We start from the raw sequence: 24,498 nt of genomic DNA on the forward strand, positions 1-24,498 counted from the left end.
GATGTGTCTACTATGGTGTTTCTAGTGATAAAGAACAATGAACGAAACTCACTTATCTCCATATTCTAACAAGGGTCATCACAAGATGACATATCCCCCCCCGCTCCCACATATTTGAAAGGACAAATCATCTGACAGTCACTTAATGTTTTTTTAGACTAAGTTTCAATTGTTTCCATGGAAATCATGAAAAATATAAATCCCATATATCTGTAAACAGCAAAAGGCACCACCTCAAGATCTGTCTCATATATCTGCCAAGATCTGTTGAAAGATATCAAATGGTTTTCGAGTTGTGCTCTGGAAACGAAGCCCATCCCTCCATTTGGAGACTAAGTCTGAATTGTTTCCATGGATACCAGAAAAAATAAACATGCCAAAACTTTGTAAGTAGCAAAAGGCACCACGTAGTGATCTGCCAAGTTTTGCTGCAAGATATTAAATAGTTTTCGAGTTCTGCTCCGGAAACGAAGCCCATACCACCAAAGTCCAAAACGTTTCCATGGAAACCAAGAAAATGATAAATCACAAAAACCTGTATATAGCAAAATGCACACCACTTTAGGTTCTGATTGATATATCTACCAAGTTTTGAAGAAAAATATTGAACTGTTTTTGAGTTCTGCTCCGGAAACGAAGCCCATACCACCAAAGTCCAAAACGTTTCCATGGAAACCAAGAAAATGATAAATCACAAAAACCTGTACATAGCAAAATGCACACCACTTTAGGTTCTGATTGATATATCTACCAAGTTTTGAAGAAAAATATTGAACTGTTTTTGAGTTATGCTCCAGAAACGAAACACACCCTACCATTAGGCTAACACCAAAATGTTCCATGGAAAAACAAAAAAAATAAAAAGGCCAAAAATCTGTAAATAGGCACAACCATAGGTTAAGATTATTATATCGATCAAGTTTGGTCTAAAGATATTGAACGGTTTCTATGCTCTGGAAACAAAATGAGTACAAAAAAATGATTGTTTCAACTGTTATTCCTTGTTCAACATGGTCAACAATACATAAAGATATTTGAAATGAGGTAACTCCATTGAATATCATGTGAAAGATCTGGGGCTCCTTTCATGAAGCAACCTTAACTAAGGTTAACCTTAACTCCCATTCTTTAACAATGTACCATGGATAACATTTGTGACTTACGATCACCTTAGTGCTTTTTGAAAGGAGGCCTAGAAAAATTATATGGCAGATATGTCTTACTCTATACAGATATGTTCACTTAGAGATTGGGCTTGGGTGGTCAGCAATGGTCAGGCTTGCCGACTTGGTTGACACGTCATCATATCCCAAATGCATAGATTGATGCTCATATAGTTGATCACTGAACTGTCTGGTCCAGACTCGATTATTTGCAGACCGCCACCATACAGAAGGAATATTACTGAGAGCGGTGTTATGAAACACCAAATGAACACTTGTGTATCCGATGAATCGAAATGATATTCCTTTATGAATTCATTATTCACAATCATATGAACTCTAAGCTTTTTCCAAACGAATATGTCTGTTATTCATCAAAGTGAGATATGCAAAAGGTAATACATGTACAGTCAGGCCGCGTTAGTCTGGACCCCGACAATCCGATTCCCGCGATATCCGAACAATAGCTAGCTGTAACCAATCTTGTTTACTATGTAAACTCATTACCTGTTGATTCAGTAATCCGATGCTTCACTCTCCGTATCCGAACGTTAATCAGCGGTAACAGATTAGCTAATTACACATAGTTTTGCTTCATTAATCCGGCGGTACATCAAAAAGGTTCGGATAATCTCTTCACACCATGAGCCCATTCAGTGGTAATTGTTAAGTGACACTTGCGAGGTGAAGCTGTCGTTAGTTTGTGATTTTGATCAATTAGTAGGTCTCACTTTTGGTTAGTTGGAGTAATACCTGTCATGCTTACTTCCTGTATAAAACACTGATCGTGTCAAAATGAGATCACCTGACGCTTGTCAGTCATAATGGCAAGTCCCGCCCCTAGGCGTAAAAGATGTGAAATTACTGCCGCACACACAAAAAAGAAAACCCTAAAGCCAATTTTGATCTTATGTGTAAACATTTTGGTCAAGAATTCGGACATTCTATCGGCAAGAGCACAATTTCGGACATCCGATATGTTTTGTGATTGGCTATGATAATTTGACAGACAGATGCAATCACGTGGTTGACACGTGATCTTACTTCGTGACAATGCTGCCAGTCACAAGTGTGCCAATGTCAAACTGAACAATGTGAAAGTTAATTTCTTGCCCCCAAACACCACATCGCACATTCAGCCAATGGATGCTGACATCATGAGAACTTTCAAGGCCCGCTACAAGAAATATCTCATCAAGCATTTCATCCAGTGTGCCGACGCTTCATCTCCGTGAAGCACTGAGAAAACTGCCTGGTCCGAAGTAAAAAGTTCCACCATTCAGAACTGTTACCGTCATGTAGATTTCTTTCACAAGTGAGTTTTGTTACGTGTATGTATAATCTATCCAGACATGACTGTATGCATTGATTGGTTATTATATGAATATTCAAGTTATTATGTCTACAAACTGTAATAAAGTCTTTTGAAACCTGTATACGTTCGTATGTTTTTGTATTGCCATGTCAAAGGGAAGTAACCCTACTGTAGTTGTGTTCATAAAAGTTTGTTTCAGTAGTCCGTACGTTTCACAATCCGAACGTTTGTGATGAAAAACAGAAGCGTTCGGATTAACGCGGCCTGACTGTATATCCAAGCTCGGGTAAATTGTAGTGCAAATGGAGTTGTGCAGCATAGAGACCAGTCTTTTTATATGCGAGAGAAGTCTGATTGATTGTAAAAACAAAATGTTAGCCATTTAATTGTTAAAAATGATTTCAATGAGTCAATAACGCAGGTCTCAGAGTCCATGGATTACGAGGTATTATCTGTTCAAGACTGCTAACATTAATGTGAAATTGGTGTTATTGCGGTAGGTGCGAAAAGTGGACCCTTGCGAATGTGGTAAGCGGAAGTTATACACGTATGGAATGAGGTAATGTCATACTCTCACAGTACCTCCATTGTTACTGTAAACAGCTTTGATGAATAAAAATGGGACTGAATTTAATCAAATAAAATTTGTTTTCTGACACCATACATTCTCGGATAAGTGTGTTTACTATAGCACGGTGTGTTCCATCACAACAAACAATGTAAGTACTCGACTGATGGCATGTCTTGTCTTTTATAAGTTACTATGATATTTCGCTGTTGGTATGATTTTTATTGAGACAGCCCTGCATGTTTTAAGCATCTGAAAACAATGGATATATACGATAAACACTGTCATCTGCACTGAAAGTCACTAGTTTATGTTAGTTACCAGAGCACAACAGTGGATTTGTTGATGAGCTATTTTCCATTTCGTGAAGGGGTGTGATCGCTGTTCAACTTTTTTTTTGTGGGAGCCAGCATTATAACCGAATCACAGTATCGCGAAGTGCGTTATTGCAAGGGATGTACCATATTGCCCACTTTATCATGAACCTGAGTTTATATGTCTTATCTGTTGTTGCTTTTGTTAGAATTTTCATAACATTTAATCTACACAAATACACTTCTGGCGTAATGGGTGAATGAAGCAGGGGAGGTAACTGTAAGTATTCCATATGGAATAATACCCTCCTGTTCCTTCACTCTGCTGAACCGGAAGCTGGAAGGGGGAATGGAGATGAAGAACAGTCTGATATACAAGTTGTGCTTAAAATGTTGAATAAAATAAAATATTTCACATGAGTAATTGTTCAACATCAGTCTAAGTAAACTTAGTCTCAGTGTATTTCGTTACACTCCACCACTGAGTCTAACAAAACCTAGAAGAAGGCCGCGTCAGGTAACCTTTGAGAGACCAATGACCGTCCAATCAAATGCGAGACGGTTAAATTGATTTAACCAATCAGACAACGGCTACTATTTAGGGATCGGAAGGACTTTCAAAATAATCAGGTCACTGACACAGATCTCTCCACAAAAAATACTTCGCATATAACACAATTATTTGACCTGCAGTATATACGCTTTGGGGTTTCTGTTGACATGGTTACCATTTGCTTAATATTTCTGCAAGAGGACATCCTTGAATATTCCCCAAAACACCATTTTTCACTAACCATTTTCATGGTTGTACGTACGCCGTATGCATCACCCAGAAGCGAGCGTTCGCTAAATAGCATTTGGAGTCATGTGGGTACGAACCTTTTCCAGATAAAAAGTTCAAAAGCTATGTGCGAATGTCCACTTTCGCGATTTGGTAAGCTGTGTTCTGATTGGTCAATCTGAAAGGTTACCTGACACAACCTGCCATAAGGCTTTGTTAGACTCAGTAGAGGAGTGTAACAAAAAGTACTGAGGATAAGTTTACTCAGACTGTGTTCAACATAGGATTAGAAATATAACAGCAAAACCCAGTGAAGAAATGGATGTGTACCTTTGATGGCGGCAATATTTTAGTTTGACATGAAAATATTTTTTGAACTGAAGTGAGGAAAGTATGTTACCAACCTTTGCTCGCTTCGCTCACATATGAGAAGACTGGTCATATTCTCTATGGTGCTCAACCCTATTTGCACTACATTGTACCGGTGATTCAAACCAAACAGGACAATATCATGACAAATTAACATAGTCAACAAGGTCCAAACAGGTCAAATAATTTATTTTGTTATCATCTGACTAAATATAAGGAATAAACCACCAACAGCATTCATGGAACAATTATATATATATATATTCATAATTATTACCCAATGCATGATATGTGTATTATTCACCACATTGTGGATGCACTGTAGTAAGTGATCAAAGCATTTCATAACTTCCCTCAGATAAGGCACAAACATACCTCTGATAGCACTACTGATTTATGATGTCAAGTTCACCTTGCCAAACCCAACCAGATAACTTGACATAACACTGACAACCTATGATCTTCAGTAAACATGACTTCACAGCACTCTGAGAATGAGGAAGCACATACATAGTACTCTAAAGGATTGTAGGTACAGATCTTGACCATGGAACCTCTATTCAGTTTTCAGGAATAGCGTCTAATTTGCCAACAATCCGATGAAAGTCTATAACCAGCCGGCCCCAATGACTTTGACTTCATGTTCACTGTTTATAAATTTTACATTTCAATCCCAAACTTTACAAATGTTAAATCAGAAACATGGGTATAATTTTCTATATCAGTTCTATATCAATTGACTTCATTACTATTTCATTCATTATTTTGCACGATGAGCATACGTAACAATAATAATACCAGCCCATCTATTTTGCACATTTATCCATGCACATTACATGCTCAAAGCACTGACACATTACCCCTGGTCAATGAGTACAGAACACTCCCTGTGGAGAATACAACTGGTCCCCTGTCAGGAGCTTAAGGCTCAACTTCAGACAACCATTGTATCATACCAGGTACCCACTTTTACTGCTGGGTGGACAGGGGCAATTTTGACCAAACTCACACTTGAGTAAAGTGAGACCACATGTGTCAATAAAGGCCATGACAACTCTCAGGAGTCAAGCTGCCAAGCATGGTCGCCTATGCAATAGATCTCCGTGCCCAACTTTGCTTAACTTTAGCTTATTGTGACCAGTGCTCTATGTATACCTGGTGTGTGCTATGTAAATGAACACGACACTTTATCATTATTTAAGTTGGAGTCACCTTTCAGTGTAGGTTCTAAGACTATGACGCAAGTGATGAAACATTCCTCTCACTGAAATAAAGAAGTTGTTCATCCGTGTCTTGTTGTCCTTCCTTACTAGTACAACATTCTCAATGCTATCAAAGAAGTTATTCTATATTTTTATGGATATTTTAAACATCCTTTCATATCTTGTCATGTCATGTCATCTACACCAAAACATTTGACCGTTTTGGGTAAATGGGTTTCTTTCTATTACAATGAAAATTTAAACTGGGTCATAAATTGTGCTCATGGTTCTACAAAACACAATCTCCCTTAGAGAGTTTGCCAGATCTTTACAAAGAGTAGTATCATTGCGAAGCAAACACTCAGATCTTAATGCGATTGGCTAAAATCAATATACCACGGGTAGGTGTTACAACATTCAAGGTCATGGTGCTATAGAAAAAGTGGAAATAATTTTTGAGCTGGTGCCTGATGTTTTCTGGAAAGGTGCAAACTGTTAGTAGACAACAGATATGAAAGTTTGAATAAAAGAAGAGAGAAGGGAGACAAAATCCCAATCTAGTTGTGATTTGAGTAAGTTACTGTTACCATGAAGCTATAGAACATAGCTGCCATCATCTCTACATCAGCTGAAAACGGGGGAAGAAAATATGTTAATACTGACTCCAGAAAACAGAGGCCTGTACAAATCATGAAATCCTAAACCTATTACACATTAACAACTGAAACACATTCCAACCTAAACACAACCTAACAAAAAAGCAGTAGAGATACCCAAAAAATGTTCTCATCACCATGTATTGTAACTCATTCCAATGATAAACGATAAACAAACGTGAAGAACAGTTTCGTACAAGCAGGGATTTACCTTGAGTCCTGTATTTAGGGGTCCTCGGTACTCATACACTTATGACTATCTTAGCGGCAAGAGAACTTCGAAAATCTAACCCCATGACTAAAAAATTGGGGTCCCAGACATTTAAATATTATTAAAGGACCACTAAACGTTTTTGGTAATATTCTAATTACTTTATAATCATACTTGTATGCATTTTGAAACTTAATAAAAAGAAGCGATCTGCAAATGTATAACAGGAATGTAATATGTAGACATTTCAAAATGCAAACATTAAAATCAAAGTTATAGGAGCAATGTCAGGCTAATACCTTCTTCAAGGAATGTATCCATCAATATCCACAAAAACAAGTGATATATAATTCATCTGCAGATTTCCCAAGTGATGTGTCTTTCAACAGTCTAATATACGAAAACGTGATGCATCGTTTCAGGTTTTTCACATTGCTGTATAGTTTCATTGGTTACCCAAGATAGCACACCTGGCAACTAATTGCATAATGTGTGTCATTCTTTTTAAAAAGTTATTTAGTTAGTCAATAATGAGCAATCAATCAATGTATTGGCAGTTAATCCTTTGAAAGAAGGGTGTTGTTTTACACAGACACAGACACGACAAAGTGTATTCAGTATAGATTAGTAAATGTACATACATAAACACTACCTTTTGACAAATAGCCCATTTAAATCCCCATAAAACTAATTAATCAATCAGCGTGTTATCGGTTAATCCTTTGATCAATCCAGACACAAGAAATGCCAAATGGGGGCCTTTGTCGGGTAATCTAAGTGGCGCTACCACTAATTATACCTGTTATAAATTCATTAAATGAGCATCAAGTGAATGATGACAAATAATGTGTAGGTTTATACCACCTAGCACGGATTACAACCTAGCGACACCAAGTGATTTTGACAGAATCGTCTATGAAAACAAGGGTTACAACTCGAAAACTAGGCAAAGCAGGAGACAAAACTAAATGATAGTAGATTGTGAGAACATATAGCTTTCATTTTTCTCAACAGCTTTTGCAATTTCAGGTTTGTACAAACCTGTAAACGAAATAGTTTAACCCCTGAAATGTAGATGAATACTGCACAGACCCTCATTTCTATACCTACTATTACGTCACGGAGACACGCTGTTCTGATTGGTTGAAATTTCGTTTGCGGACGAGAATTGTGCACGGTTGACAAAAAGGTCGATTTAAGGTATTTAAAGATCGAAATGAGCAGTTTCATAACGATGTCAGCAAGTGATTTTGCATTTGTACCCCATTAGAGTATATGTGGCCTTTAATACTAAGTCATAATATTACTGCAATTCAGTTACTGTTTTTGTATTGTGTATTATGATCATCACAGTTATTTAATTGTAAATCATATCATAACCCGGCTACTAGCAGAATCTGTGACAGCTTAATGTTACTTGATCAACATTTAAAAAAAATGGTTTCTTTGGACATTTTCTGACTCCCTGTGGATGCGTGAATCTATTTCGTTGCGGCTGTTGCCAATGTTTTTGCATATAGGACTCAGGAATTTCCATCCTGTAAATGCCTGTGCAAGGCAATGTAACATTTTGGTTTTGTCTTAAAATGTTAGGTCCATCAATAACAAAACATAGACTTGATTAAAAGAGTTATCTCCCCTTGGTTAAATTCCCACCATTTTATACAATCACACATGAAGTGTCACAGCCACTTTCATTTACAACAAAGACCTTATGGCAATTTTTTGCATTATTATTTCATTGTTTATCAATTTTTAATTATATTTCATTTACACTATTGTTACATGGTAAGCATGCCAGGGAGAGGTTAGACGTCACCCATTATCCCAATTTTTGACAGCACTGATGCTTAAAGGGTTACAAAAGTAAGGAATGGAGCCTAGCCTAAAACTATGTTACTGTGCATGAATCATGACTTGGAACACATTTTCTCATAAAATATTTTAAAAACATGCAACATATTCACAACTCTGTATTCGCATCTTTGGTTAGCCCAAAACAATTTTCTTCTGCTAAAATACTAATATGTGACTTAAATTAGTCCTGTTATCATTAAACCTCAGCATGAAGATTTGAGGACACCTCCACAATGTCATGTCTGGTGAGCCTAGAGCAAACTTTGATTACAATCTTACTGGATACTGTGTGGGTTCTGAAGCAAATCAGATGTCAGTTTTCTAAAACGTTTAGCTTAATTTCTTCATCATCCTGCTTACAAAGTTTTGATTTATGCAACAATACAAGCATACTTCCACTGATATGCCCTTTCCTTTCGATTACTTACTTGTTCACAGAAACAAAATGATTACAAAAAAACGATGATACAGACGTATTTATGGATAGAATATCACCCGACGTGAGCTTCAAGGTTCAATAAAGGTGCCATCAGCTGTTAATAGACAGGCATCATGACAATGAAACATCTAACCTCTTTAGATTGTAGAACAGTGTCATATATGATTTATCTGGATGTCTTTCAGATGCTTTAATATTTCAGTTTGAGACTGTGTATTAGAGTGCAAGTCTAGTATTGCTCCTGACATTGTATTTCAAAATGGTTTCAAAATAAAGCTGATGTAGTTAGTGGGTACACGGAGTGGATCGTACTGAAACAGACACTTAATGCTTGGAATAAATAGAGATGGGGCTAGTTAATATCTTCTACAGAGCACTGGTAGTGGTTGACAGTTAAGGGGTGGATAGAATGTGGGTGGGAGTGGTTGCTAAGATGGAAGGGAGAGAGCCACACAGGTGTGGGAGGGTGGAGAAGAGAGGGGACACAGCAGGTGTGAGAGGGTGGAGAAGAGAGTAGACACAGCAGGTGGAATGTGCGGGAGGTGAACACATACAGTGGAGTTTGAGGTGCTTTGAGGTGTTGGAGAAGACTTGTATTCTGAAGAACTAACCTGTATCAATCCCGCTTCTATTTCCTCCAATCTACTTGAACCAATAGCACTAGTATCACTACTCTCAGCCTGAAAATGTTAAACAAAGCAATGTATCAAATGAGAGTTATTTGCCTTGGTTACTGCAAACTGTCAGAAATGTTGTGTCACTTGAGTCAGGAGAGCTATTACTGCAAACTGTCAGAAATGTTGTGTCACATAAAGCAGGAAAGTTATTACTGCAAACTGTCAGAAATGTTGTGTCACTTGAGTCAGGAAAGTTATTACTGCAAACTGTCAGAATTGTGTCACATACAGCAGGAAAGTTATCACTGCAAACTGTCAGAATTGTGTCACATACAGCAGGAAAGTTATTACTGCAAACTGTCAGAAATGTTGTGTCACTTGAGTCAGGAAAGTTATTACTGCAAACTGTCAGAAATGTGTCAAATAAAGCAGGAAAGTTATTACTGCAAACTATCAGAGATGTTGTGTCACATAAAGCAGGAAAGTTAAACATGTTTATAGAATACTAACTTTTTGACTATTGCCAGCAACATCAATGTCTAATGTGGTGACAAGGCACAAAAACGAAACAAAGGTAGCAGACTTAGCCATTCAAAAGGGTTACAATAGCTGTTACATTAATTACATTCACCTCTGAAATGAGGAATGGACAGTGTACGATACTTTTCTTTTGCTTGTTAGTTGCACAACATCGTTTACAGCAATATTCCAGTTATACAGGACCAGATAATCCATTTGGGGTAGGATGACTTGTAAACCTAGTCGGTTAGCCTGACCATCCTATCGGGGGAGTGAGTCCATATGCCTAGCATTAATGCTGTAAATGTTAAATGTAAAATAAATTAATCACACACACTCCAAACTTGTTTTTCACCAGAATGGCAGCACGGCAATATCAATTTAAAAATTTTAAGACTCAAAGAACAATAGTGTTTTCACAGAACTCGTGGTGCAAATTCTTACGCAGGTAAACCCTGATTGAACACATGCAGTTAAGCATGGACAAGCAACACAGATGACTGTTGTCTATTTATTGGTATAGCAGGATATCAAATCACTGAACTCACCAGTGTCTTATCTGCAGACATCAGATCAAAGTCCAACACATAAAGCTTTCATGAAAAAGACAAAGATGTCTAAAGACATGGGGTGAATGGGTGTAAATTATCAGACAGCCATGCTGAGATGGTTTCAAGTACCGGGGATTTAATAAGTCCGTTCAGAGGGTGTTTATCCAGCTCAAGTCTGTGGCTAAATTCCTAGTAAATCGCAATGAAAATCCATCCCATTTCATGACCATATCAGAGATTCAGACATATCTGCTCTTGCAGAAAATTTCCCTTGCTCCAAATCAAGGCAAAAAACAATGAAAAGATTAAATACTTCATTTTAGATTACCAACCTGAATATTGACAATACAGCTAAAATAACTCTAATTCATATAAATAAGGACTGCAAACAATTCAGATCTTGCACAAATCAATCAGCATCCCCCTATCTAAATCAGAGAGAACACAGCAAGACACAAGCATTGGTTGTATTACAAGTAAAATAAAATAAACATCAGGAAGTACTTAATCATTCCAGATTCAAAGTAAGCTTGGACCCAAGAAACTGGTGTCCATATCTGAATGTACAGACAGCAAAAATACAACTAAGATTTTCACAGGATCACCAGATATGTCACAGAGAGGATGAACTGCATTGGAATGCAAAATGACCACACCCATGTTGAGCTAGGAGATTGAGTGTGCCACCGACAAACAGTTTGATGAGGTGTAAAACTACATTTTGAATAATTTCAGTTGATGAAATTTATCAGATTTCAACAAATATGCGGTGTGTAATTTTTCTAAATTCAAATTGGGAGACGAGAGCACATATATATTTCAACCATGCAATTTCAATATCTATCATGCCATGACACACAAATTAAGTGAGTGAGTGAGTGAGTTTAGATTTATGGCGCTCTCTGCAATATTCAATCTATATGGCGGCGGTCTGTAAATAATCGAGTCTGGACCAGACAATCCAGTGATTAACAACATGAGCATCGATGTGCGCAAGTGGGAACTGATGACGTGTGTCAACCAAGTCAGCGAGCCTGACCATCCAATCCTGTTAGTCGCCTCCTATGACAAGTACAGTCACCTTTCATGACGAGGATGGGTTGCTGAAGGCCTATTCTATCCCGGGATCTTCATGGGTCGCACAAATTAAGACGTATTTTAATTCCTGTCATCCTACATAAATACATACTTAAATATGATCAGTTTGGTGTATCATAAAAAAGATCAAGTATGTAGCAGTGAAAAGTCGAAGAGCAGGTTTCCCAATACTTGCACAAGTCTCTAAGGTAACAAGAAGTCGAAGTCCTCAATATCCCTGACAATGGCAAAATACTCTTCATGACTACGTCTGCTAATTAAGATGATGTATGTTAAAGGTCACATGCGACGTAAAACACAACTTTGCAGATTCCGATATCTTTCGGTATGCACTTACAGAAACAAATCATCAAAAATGCCAATTCAACCTATAAAGTTGAAAAAAAAAAATGGGATGAAAAAAAAGCCAGCGAAATCGGTGTTCAAACGATTCACTAAATTTCCCCCAACGTTGGGGGAAAAAGTGGTTTCAACAGCTGTGCTGCGCTGCGCCCATCACGCATGAATAGGTTCGTGGAGCTTGAAACAGTATCAATGCCCAGAGTATGAGGTCGTGAGCAGTAGTCTAATCTTGGTTGTGTACACAAACAAGTAACTAATCTACATGTTACATAAAAAAACTTGTTGATTGTGGTAAGCAGCCTCTGTCATAGAGAAAGCTCAGTGTCTGGTTTATTCACACCTATATGTCTGCCTGCCTGTCTGCTAAAGACAACATGCAATACACAGATTCAATCACTGACCACATGCAATTTGAACTTAAAGGTCACATGCAACGTAAAACACAACTTTGCAGATTCTGGTACCTTTTGGTATGCACTTACCGGAACAAATCATCAAAAATGCCAATTCAACCTACAAAGTTGAAAAAAAAACGTGATGAAAAAAAAGCCAGCGAAATCGGAGTTCAAACGTTTCACGAAATTCCCCCCAGTGCTGGGGGGAAAACTGGTTTCAACAGCTGTGCTGCGCTGCGTCCATAACGCATGTGCAGTAAATAGGTTCGCGGAGCTTGAAACAGTATGCATGCCCAGCGTCTGAGGTCGTGAGCAGTAGTCTAATCTTGGTTGTGTACACAAACAAGTAAATAATCTACTCGTTCCGTAAAACAACTTGTTGATTGTGGTAAGCAGTCTCTGTCACAGAGAAAGCTCAGTGACTGGTTTATTCACACCTATATGTCTGTCTGCCAAAGACAACATGCAATACACAGCTTCAATCCCTGAACACGTGCAACTTGAACTTAACACCTATCAGACTATACGACATAAAGAAAATAAGTTGATGATTTATGACTCGTGCACCTGAGTCCCGTGTCTGCCACATTATGTAATTAGGCACGTGTGATACACGTAACATGTTTTTATGTCTGTGGGTTGCAAACAAACTACATTCATTTTTTTCGGATGACTGGATCTGACGGAAACTGGTGCAAACTCTTGTCAGTTTCAAGTCCTGCTTTGTACTTGGACGAATGACAGATTCCAGCCACGCAGTAGTTTACCATCTCTACTGACATGATTTTTTATTTGATAGAGCGCAAATTCAGAGAACATGTTTTTCCAAACCCAACATCTCTATATACATTCTTCATGGATAACGACTTCTTTTCGTGTATATGATTTTGTTTGACAACAGTATATGAATCCATGCTGAAACGACGCATCAAGTACACAAAAAGAAGCTGTTATCCATAAAGAATCTTACTTTCTTGTCACTGGCTATACTTCTAAAATGCTCATCAAACAGATCATCTTTCTGTACACACAATGAACCCTCAGCATAGCAGCAAATGAAACAGCCAATCGGAAGCCGTCATTACACTTGAGTGCATATCCACCCGCTATGACTGGGTTGGGTCTCCCGAGAGCTTTCGTTTCGGGGGAAGTAAGCATAAGTACAAAATATTGCACTTTTGAATCGCGATTATACGCTTATAATTTTGTTTATTTGTTTTTTCAAAAGCAGCAATGTATATTATATGTCATGAATAAGTGATAAATGTGTTTTAATTATGTTTGATTTTTTGGTTGCATGTGACCTTTAACACCTATCAGGCTATACGCTATAAACAAAATAAATTGATTTATGACTCATGCACCCGAGTCCTGTCTCTGCCACATTATGTAATTAGTCAGGTGTGAAACTTGTACATGACATGTTTTTATGTCTGTGGGTTGCAAACTAACTACATCCATTTTTCTCGGATGACTGGATCTGATGGAAACTGGTGCAAACTCTTTTGTCAGTTTCAAGTCCTGTTTCGTACTTGGACGAATGACACTTTCCAGCCTAGCAGTAGTTCACCATCTCTACTGAGATGATTTTCTAATGGATCAAACACAAATTCAGAGAACTTGTATTTACAAAACCCAACATCTCTATACACATTCTTTATGGACATCAACTTCTTCTAGTGTATATGATTTTATTTGACAATGGTATATGAATCCATACTGAAAAGATGCATCAAGTACAATAAAAGAAGTTGTTATCCATAAAGAATCTTACTTTCTTGTGACTCGCCATACTTCACAGTGCCCATCAAACAGATCATCTTTCTGTACACACAATGAGCCCCCAGCGTATCAGCAAATGAAACAGCCAATCGGAAGCCGTTGTTACACTTGAGTGCACATTCACCCGCTATGACTGGGTTGGGTCTCCCGAGGGCTTCATTTTGAGCGAAATAAGCCCAAGTACAAAATATTGCACTCTTGAATTGCGATTGTATGCTTATAATTTTGTTTGTTTTTTCACAAGCAGCAATGCATATTATATGTTATGAATAAGTGATAATTCTGTTTTAATTATGTTTGATTTTTGGGTTGCATGTGACCTTTCAATGTTGTGGTAATGAAAAGAACACTCCGGAAAAGAACACTATAATCACATTCAGTTTAGGTTGGAAACGCAAAAAATAGAATTATGTCAGGGGCTAATCTCCAAAACACACATCTAGGGATCATGCTTGACATATATACCAAGTCTTATGATCTGCTATGGACAAGATAACATCCTCATACTCAGTCACAGTCATGTTTCCATGGAAACCACCAAATAAAATAAAATTCACATCAGGGTCTAACCCTCTGACATCTGAGGTGGAATATTCTGGTTTAGTTAGCTAGATTTGATAGCACACCTACCGCAAACACAGGACATTCAATCAGTCCACCATAATAGGCCACGTTGAAACAATATGATCCCTTGCTCACATTTAATCTACAACAAACGATAATTATCTACAATAAAACTAACTTTAGTTGTTCGCACCATGGGGCTTTTCTGTACAGTCTGTCATCAAGTTGATACAATAGAGACCAAATGGTATACTAGCCACTACTTGTCCATAATGATATAGTAGCAACTTAATAATATACCAAAAATCATGAAGTTAAGACAAATATCGAAAACTTACCAATCACCTGTGCATAGTACTACTATTGGCACTATCACCAAGGGAGACAGCTAAGGACCCACCTCTACATCAATAGTACCAACATACAACTAAATTTGCCAAAATACTACAATACAAATTGTCTGGTCCAGACTCGATTATTTACAGACCGAGGCCATATAGCTGGAATATTGCTGAATGCAGTGGTAAGGTAAACTTACTCACTCCATTGAAGATCTACTATCATCTAGGTTAGGTCTGGAAAAGGTCAGCAACCCATGCTTGTCGTAAGAGACAACAAAAGTGATTGGGGTGGTCAGGCTATAAGATTTGTTCGACACATGTCATCATATCTCAAATACGCAGTTCATGATGTCAATCTGTGGAAAGTTGTTCAGTTTGGCATTTCACAACAAACAATGTGTTAATAACAGGATACAAGACATGCATGCTATTACACTGGGAGAATGTGACAGGTCTGTTGTAATAAAGAGAATTCGAGAGAATAACAAGTAGCCATAAATGGGGGCAAATCACAATTCAGTCATCTTGTTGATGATTTGTCATTCAACATAAACTTGGTGGAGCACGTAAGCAAAAGTAGTGTCCATGTGGACCTCTTACTGTGACATTACATTTCCCTTTTCTTACAAATTATTGTACATGTAGTCCCCTGACTGTTGTAATTCATTATTTCTTACAATTTATTGTGCATGCAGACCATTTACAGTGGCACTAAAAATTTCCTTTTTTAAGATTCACTACATATGTTGTCATTTACTTCAATTCAGGATTATTAGCCACAACCTGAATTTACAATGGGCCACTGCCCTTGTATCAACACAATGCGTAAAATGGCCCATGGAGCCTGCCCTTCCCAATCCTTGCTTTAAACTTTACAGTTTATAAGCACCATTCGGTTTAATTGTGTGGGACTGCTGCTTCATGCCACTCACCACAGAGGATGATGCCTGCCGGCTTTGTTTGATGGCTTCAACAGATATTTCTGCCTCAGTTACAAGAATGGAAGATGCTGGTGGTCGAGGAACAGATTCCAAATGACTGAAAAATACAAAAAAACATTTTTATAGTGTATTAAAAGCGAGTAATTGGTATTAACGCTGCTTTGAAAAGTGTTCCATTTATATAATCGTGTACCCAACTAAGGTGGGACGAAAACTGAAATGCAGGTTGATACTTTCACTGCAGTGTGCAAAATTTACGGTGGTCCTATGATTCCTGACAAGTAAATATTCATCAGAACCACTAAATGATATGCAGTAGTCCTCGTGCTCAGTGACAGAGAAATTTTTATTTTAAATTTAAAGTGAGTAAGTTTAGCTTTATGCTGCATTCAGCAGTATCCAAGCTATATGGCGGTATCTAAATTATCAAGTCTGGGACTACACAATCCACTGATCGACAGCACAAGCATCGATCTGCGCAATTATGAACCGATGATGTGTCAACCAAGTCAGTGAGTCTGACCAACTGATCCCATTAGTTACCTCTTACAACAAGAATGGGTTACTAAAGGCCAATATTCTAACAGGATCTTTGATAGTATCTTCTGCCATGCCTAAAGGAAACAGCTCTGTGCTGCAAATTCTAGTGCATTAGGCAACAGGCCATGTTTCCATATTGAAAGTGCACCAGGTTCACTGAATAGAGATCAACATGACCGCAGCTCTGAACAGTATTCTGGATACAGAATGGTTAGTGCTTAGCTCCAAATAAGCTTTTCACCATGATGGTATGTGAGTGATTGTTTTTTGTCACGTGTCATCACAACTACATAGATATATGCTTGTGCTGTTGGTGACTGCATGGCCTGGTCCAGATTCAATTATTTACCATGTTTACAGTTTGCATTGCTGGTATGTTGGCGAGGGCCACAATAAACAACAAATAAAAAGGTTTTTTTTAATTTCAAGTTCATTACATATTCACAATCATGCTACCAGTGAAAAAAATATATTTAATATATTTCAGGCTCAACTCAAACCCTATTTGGTTGTTGCATCGTCACTGTATATTGTCTGACCAAGATGAGTCAATTGACATGCCAAGCCACATTTTTACCTTGATTTACAAATGAGTCTAGGTCAATCAGGAAATATTAGGGCCCCATAACAAAATGAAACTGTGTAGTGTACTGAAATGCAAGATTTACTAAACATTTTCACTGGACAAACATTTTATTTCTTGTTAAGATTTTGGCATAATGAACAGCATTATGCAACACATTATATTCTGTGAATCATTAAATTTTTGCGAGCATGATATTTTTATATCATGACACAATTTGCTGGTAGAATGCAATGAATAATCAGCAAACAACCTGTCCTATCTTCGCTTTATTATTCACCAGTAAATATATTTAACAATAGATCTAGAAAATACATATTTAGCAATGACAACAACGTGAAGAATGACTAATTACTAGCATTACTCGTACTCACGTGTCACATGTCAGACAATGGATACCTGAACAGAAGTCACTCAAACAGTCCGTCCGTTAGTCCAGACAGATGCCAACCACGCAACACATGTTTCTTAGAGACTGTTAGAAAGCCCGAGACCATCCAGTGGATAGGTTTCATGACACTTATCTAGAGATCAACAACTTCGCTGATACTGACTAAACTGGTCCTTCATCAGTGCCAATTTATTAAAGTCATTCCATTTAATTTAATCCCTTTGAACTGTTTTAAGCTTATCTGGCCTATGCAGCAAGTGCTGTTTTTAGGAAAAAATCCCTGATTGCATACATGCGCATATACTCCACTGAATGGTGTTCAAGATTAGCGGCAAACTCTAGTATGTAATTGGATTTACTTCAGATAAAACTTTCAGATGCAAGTAAGCTTTGAAAATGTCAAACTAAACTATGTTTTGAGAATTAGGCAAGTCACAAAAATATTGTGACGTAAAAACATCTGTTGGTCGCCACTCGCAAAAATATGACGCAAAAATTTCATGATTTACAGTAATCTGTGTTCATTCCATAAATTTGTGCTTCACTGACCTGCAAACCTTTTTGTTACCCTGCCCTGCTCTTTAAAACATGCAACAGAAGTTGTAGTCATATTTCTTGTTATGATTACACTAAATTATACCATGCATATCATTTAATGCAATTCTAACTGCATCTGACATTGTGATAGATGATAAAGTCCTGAAATGAAAACCAAATTTCAGCATTCTATTAAATCTTGAAATTATTGTCTGTAACAGTGCTAACAATTTTGAGTTCACGAAGAAAAGTCCAATATTTACAAACTTGCAGTGCTGATACACCTTCATGTGTTTGAGTCCTACTATAATATTTGCATCATCTGAATGTTCAGACACATCTATATTTACTGTAAGTAATACAATAAGTTTTATGTGGCTTTATAAGACTCACCAATTAACTAAACAATATTTTTTTAAATTGAGTTTAATTTGTTATAATATTTCAACTAAATAAAATATATGCCATGCAAGGTTTCATAATTAACATTCTTTGACTTCCTCTCCCACCATTTCCTCATACGCATGAAGAGGCAAATTACTTTCAGTTTTTGTTCTGCGTGCTAAGTGCTAACAACAGTATTTAACAATTGCTTTTGGTTGAGAGCTTGATTTAATAACAAGCAATCATAGGTAAAATTTCAGGAACAGCTTGGAAAGTTATCAATACTTGTTCGGCCCCGTCTGTACTTCGCAAAACAAACAAAACTCAAATAAACACACGTCCATTGACCCACGAAAACAGGTGTCCAATCTGGATTGGTCACAAACGTAAACGGGGACCTGCTTAGTGCGAAACATCAGTTCACTACTTGGCCGAGCCTTGTCAAGTTTTGCAAAGGAAAAATCTTTTTCAGCATTCTCAATTACTTACTCAATCACAGAGTCCGCACCGTTTTGCATTATGGGTTCTGGCATAAAGGACAGTTTTGTGTCTTTTTCCGAAAACGCATCACTGCCCACGCGCCATTTTGTAGCTTCCGCCGGAATTTCGTTAAAGAGGAGACAACTCTTATCACCCTAATATCTGTAAATGGAAGCTTCTCCATTCGATGGTGATTACGAAGGGATCTGACTGAGTTTGAAAAAGATTGGAATAAAAATATTTTTTTACTATGACACATAATTATGCAGCACAAGATGTAAAACTGTTTTAAATGGAGACGATAGAACCTAAGAACCATCGTGAGTCGAACGTAAAATATTGACTGCCCCCCAGTGAATTCTACAGTATAAATAAAAGAACCTAACTCCATAGAACTGAGGTCTTATCGGCAATACATTGTGATTTTTGCATCGACCCAAATAGAGTTTTCAAATGGCACGTTGTTCAATCGAATTAAATTAATAGGGCGACTAGCCGATCTCTTATTTAACGTGAACATCATTACAAAACATGAGAGAGAAAGAAAGAGAGAGGTTCGTTGAAACTCTTCGAATTTTCGATATCTGAGATGTTTCATTTGGGTACCGCCCATAATTTACATCTAGGACGGGTGGTGATGATTTTGGTAGAGTAAAATGTACAATGTTAATGTACAATCGGTTAGCAAGATGACTGAAGAGTCAGTGACAACGTCATTTCGAAAATTAGCTGAAAATTGCATTATTATTTCCCACCATAGTAATGTGACGGGTCAAGCGGAAGTGTCCCGTACTTAGTAGTCATCTGGTCAAACCACGTGGACATTGCTGATTGACCGACTTTGAGAAATAACTGGATCAACAATAGGGTTGCCGAAGGATATTGCATGTGCCCTTTGAATGTGATTGTTAACTCTATGTCATACACTGTTCTGTATTATTCAGTCACGGTCATACCGGCCTTCCACAGCAAAGCAAGTAGCTCCACATAGTTACGCCCCTTAGCCATGTCTGGATCCGATGATCTGTAGGTTTAAATCCCAGATTGTCCTTGATGTTTGGTTGGCATTAAACTCGGGCCTGCATAAATGTCCGGGGGTTCCTTCCTTGAGGCAGCCTTTACTAAGGTTAACTCCCATTCTTTAACATTGCACTAAGGTTACCTTAGTGACTTATGATCAGCTTAATGCGTTTGTGAAAGGAGCCCCAGAACTTATTAAACATCGGACATTCTTTCTGCTCATTTATGAGTTGAGGTGAAATGGGGTGTGCCGTCTTGATTAAAAATGTTACGCTCATTTGATGCAGCATGTGTGGCTGCTTGCACTACTGGTTGTATAGAGTGAACTCACTGGGATACCATGCCGCAGTTAAGCATGAATGCTCTACTCAAATACAACATACTGACTCAGATCCGATCAGTCCTTGTATAGATTAATGTCACGGAGGTTGTTGCATATTTAGAAGTGATCCTTGAATTAACGAAATAACCTAAACGACCATCTCACTCAAGTCTCACTCGTTCGCTCACTCACGTCACTATTTTGGGGTGGTGGGGTTACCGTATAGTTAAATCGTCCGGTCGTCGCGAACCCCGGGTTCGATTTCCCACATGGGTACTATGTGTGAAGCCAAATTCTGGTGTCCCCTGCCGTGATAATGCTGGAATATTGCTAAACGCGGCCTAAAACGTAACTCACATATGATAAAAGGTGGATTGTGGCATAATGGACTAGTTGCACGAATGGTAGAATTGGGGTCAAACTAGCTGTACGAACGGTAGCATTGGGGTCAGACTAGCTGTACGAACGGTAACATTGGGGTCAGACCAGCTGTACGAATGGTAGGATGGGGGTCAAACTAGCTGTGGGGATGGTAAGACTGGTGTCAAACAAGCTGTACAAATGGTAGGATTGTGGTCAAACTAGCTGTACGAATGGTAGGATTTCTGTTCAAAGTAGCTGTAGGAATGGTAGGATTTATGTTCAAACTAGAAGTACGAATGGAAGGAATGGGATTAAACTAGCTGTACGAACGGTAGGGTTGGGATCACACTAGCGGTAAGAATGGTAGGATTTCTGTTCAAAATAGCTGTACGAACGGTAGGATTGCACGGGGTCAGTTGGCTACAAACAAACGGTAGGATCAGACTCAAACTAGCTGTGCGAACAGAGGACTTGAGTCAAAACTTAGTCTCGATACAGTATGACAGTAAGCTCACCTAGACGAGATCGATCACTGGCACAAATGCCCCCAAACCATCACGCTGTCCCCCGCGAATCGGTTTACCACACGAAGAGAACACTGTGACACACTAGTGCCCTACCGTCGGTAAAGGGGAACGTGAAGCAATGGGGCACATTTCCCTAATGATCTGTGCGAAATAACAAACCTCTGACTAAGTGTCTGCTAGTGGATGTTGTTGTCATGAAAATTGTTACGGAGATGACGTAACGTCTGATTTGTACATCATCTTTGTGTGACGTCACACGCGGTGCCCCAGAGTCCAAAACCATGGAAAACTGCAACGGTACCTGCCTGTTGTGCATGGTTTCTCAGACTGTCTTACGTCTACAACCCATGGAAGCTTGCGCTCATATGGCCTGCTCCTCATTTCGCCAACACCTCATATCGCCTACATTAATTATAATAGCCCTACCATAACATACCGAAACATTAGTCTCATTAACCTATTCAGACAACGACCTACTTAATTTTCAGCCGATCCGAATTTTCTCGTGTGAAAGTGAAAAAAAGACACTACAAACAACTCTAGTTAAACTGAATTTCAAGTCCTTGTTTCGTAAGAAAATTGTATTTACAGATGAATTTTAATTTCAAACTTAAATAGCGCCGTCTTTCTATAACTTATGTCGAGGTTCAGGCAGCATACCTTAACTATGGAATCACTGACTGCCCGTTTGATGAGGTCGTAAACGCGATTCACAATAAATCTGTCTCACTGGTTACACCTGTTATGTGTTTTCTGCGCTTATTAAGCGTATTTCTGTAACGCACAATGAGATTGATGCAATATCAGTTCTGTACCAGACCGCCAAATGTTTCTAGCGGCAGAGCCTCCTTCTGAGATTTCCACGATTTGCAGGTTTCCGATTGTTTGCTGTACGACGTGCTTGATAGGATTAGAAGGAGCTTAGTGTTGAAATTTATAAGTGCTTAAACATATCAGATCATACTGATTAATATTTACGCATCCAGTAAAATGGCACAGTCTAAAGATTCCGGACTGGTTATCGCACTAAGGTGAGCAAAGGGACGGAACCCAGTAAACAGGACACGAGGCTGTTCTGTAATCAATGTGTTTTAGACATGAATGGGTATTACCTAACTGATTGTGAACATTAAATAAACTGATCTGCTTTCTTTGATCATCTTTGTAAAGACATAGAGCCATATGGCTTCCGCCAGTTCCTGATTCCAGGAAGGTCCATGGACCAAGACGTATGATGGAAGAGACTTCCTGTGCGTGGATGACGACGTAGAAAACAAGACCCAAACAAGACCAAGCAGACTTATGTTAGGTTATTTAGATTGTTGAAGGGCACTGTAGGTGCAAGGACTGGAGTAGAAGCCCACTGATCATTGTGATGGTATTGGCATTTTAATATGTTGAAGATATGTCATTATTAGTGAGTGATAGATTTAATATTTAACGTCACATCGGCAATATTTCAGCCATATCGTGTCGGGAACAAAACACTGAAATGGAATATATGTGTATTATGAAAACCTGTCGACAAAGGACAGTAAAACAACTACAGTATCACAATTAAATTTTTAATTTGAATTAAAACTAGCATGAAGAGTTAAAACTAATATCAATATTTAGACAATACAATATAAAAAACAGGCTATAGATCGCCAACAACAGAAGGTAGATCACCATACTAGGGACCATGGGGACTTGCAGTACCTTTGCTACCAGCATGGACCCTAGTTAGATTCACACCATCCCTTTAGCAGCTGGCGAGTGTACAATATGCTAGCCAAAATTAAAATGTCATTATTAGCTTATAATCACCATGCAAGAGTTTGTTTTCATTAATGTAAGAATACCTTAGTGGAGGAGTCTACTTTACTAAAGGTAAAACATTATTTTTATGAAGTGCAGTCAACCCAAATTTTCTTTTGATACGGGTGTTGGCGAAATGAGGTGTGGGCGATATGAGGTCAGGCCCCCATGCATGTGGAAGTCGCTGTGGCTGAGAGGGCTGGGTGGCTGACTTTGCTGACGATTAGGTGCCTGACTCTGAGGGTGCGGGTTCGAATCCCAGATGGGACTCAACCAATAAAGTACGAGAATTTGTTCTTTACCAAGAAACTGTAATCCTAAATATGACCTGTGTTACCTTTTACCACTTTCGTAATTGCATTGTGTAATAATAGTGTGTCAGATTGAGTGTAATTGTTCAGCCCATACATGGCATCACTCGCGTTGCTGACGCGTTTGTGGAGAGATACTCTTTTTCGGATTGAACAAGCAATTCTGAAGCGTTTTCCTATTTATCTTTGTCAGAGATATACGGTCTCTTTCTTTGTCTTTAATTTTGCATTCCAGTTCACATGCGATCGCTAATACGTGACTCGTTGCACGTGCTTGTTGTGTTTGTGTTAGATTGTTGAAGGGCACTGTAGGTGCAAGGACTGGAGTAGAAGCCCACTGATCATTGTGATGGTATTGGCATTTTAATATGTTGAAGATATGTCATTATTAGTGAGTGATAGATTTAATATTTAACGTCACATCGGCAATATTTCAGCCATATCGTGTCGGGAACAAAACACTGAAATGGAATATATGTGTATTATGAAAACCTGTCGACAAAGGACAGTAAAACAACTACAGTATCACAATTAAATTTTTAATTTGAATTAAAACTAGCATGAAGAGTTAAAACTAATATCAATATTTAGACAATACAATATAAAAAACAGGCTATAGATCGCCAACAACAGAAGGTAGATCACCATACTAGGGACCATGGGGACTTGCAGTACCTTTGCTACCAGCATGGACCCTAGTTAGATTCACACCATCCCTTTAGCAGCTGGCGAGTGTACAATATGCTAGCCAAAATTAAAATGTCATTATTAGCTTATAATCACCATGCAAGAGTTTGTTTTCATTAATGTAAGAATACCTTAGTGGAGGAGTCTACTTTACTAAAGGTAAAACATTATTTTTATGAAGTGCAGTCAACCCAAATTTTCTTTTGATACGGGTGTTGGCGAAATGAGGTGTGGGCGATATGAGGTCAGGCCCCCATGCATGTGGAAGTCGCTGTGGCTGAGAGGGCTGGGTGGCTGACTTTGCTGACGATTAGGTGCCTGACTCTGAGGGTGCGGGTTCGAATCCCAGATGGGACTCAACCAATAAAGTACGAGAATTTGTTCTTTACCAAGAAACTGTAATCCTAAATATGACCTGTGTTACCTTTTACCACTTTCGTAATTGCATTGTGTAATAATAGTGTGTCAGATTGAGTGTAATTGTTCAGCCCATACATGGCATCACTCGCGTTGCTGACGCGTTTGTGG

At 38.3% G+C, this 24,498-nt stretch overlaps 1 protein-coding gene across 2 annotated transcripts in view; it reads right to left on the reverse strand.

The window, feature by feature from the left end:
- LOC137296236 (muscle M-line assembly protein unc-89-like) overlaps window positions 1-19,062 on the reverse strand; it is a 34,891-nt gene extending 15,829 nt beyond the window's left edge. The window contains exons 1-3 of one of the 2 annotated variants that reach the window (XM_067827975.1): window positions 18,950-19,059; window positions 16,017-16,122; window positions 9,487-9,555 (exon numbers count right to left, since the gene is read on the reverse strand). In XM_067827975.1, the coding sequence (XP_067684076.1) occupies window positions 9,487-9,555; window positions 16,017-16,122; window positions 18,950-18,993 (219 nt within the window). In that variant the 5' untranslated portion in view covers window positions 18,994-19,059. Of the gene's footprint in view, window positions 1-9,486; window positions 9,556-16,016; window positions 16,123-18,949 lie in introns of both variants that reach the window. The other variant, XM_067827976.1, reaches the window with a different exon arrangement.
- Between the last annotated feature and the right edge of the window lie 5,436 nt (window positions 19,063-24,498).

Source organism: Haliotis asinina, chromosome 9 (assembly GCF_037392515.1).
Source record: "Haliotis asinina isolate JCU_RB_2024 chromosome 9, JCU_Hal_asi_v2, whole genome shotgun sequence".
In the NCBI taxonomy this organism is placed as follows: Eukaryota; Metazoa; Mollusca; class Gastropoda; order Lepetellida; family Haliotidae; genus Haliotis; species Haliotis asinina.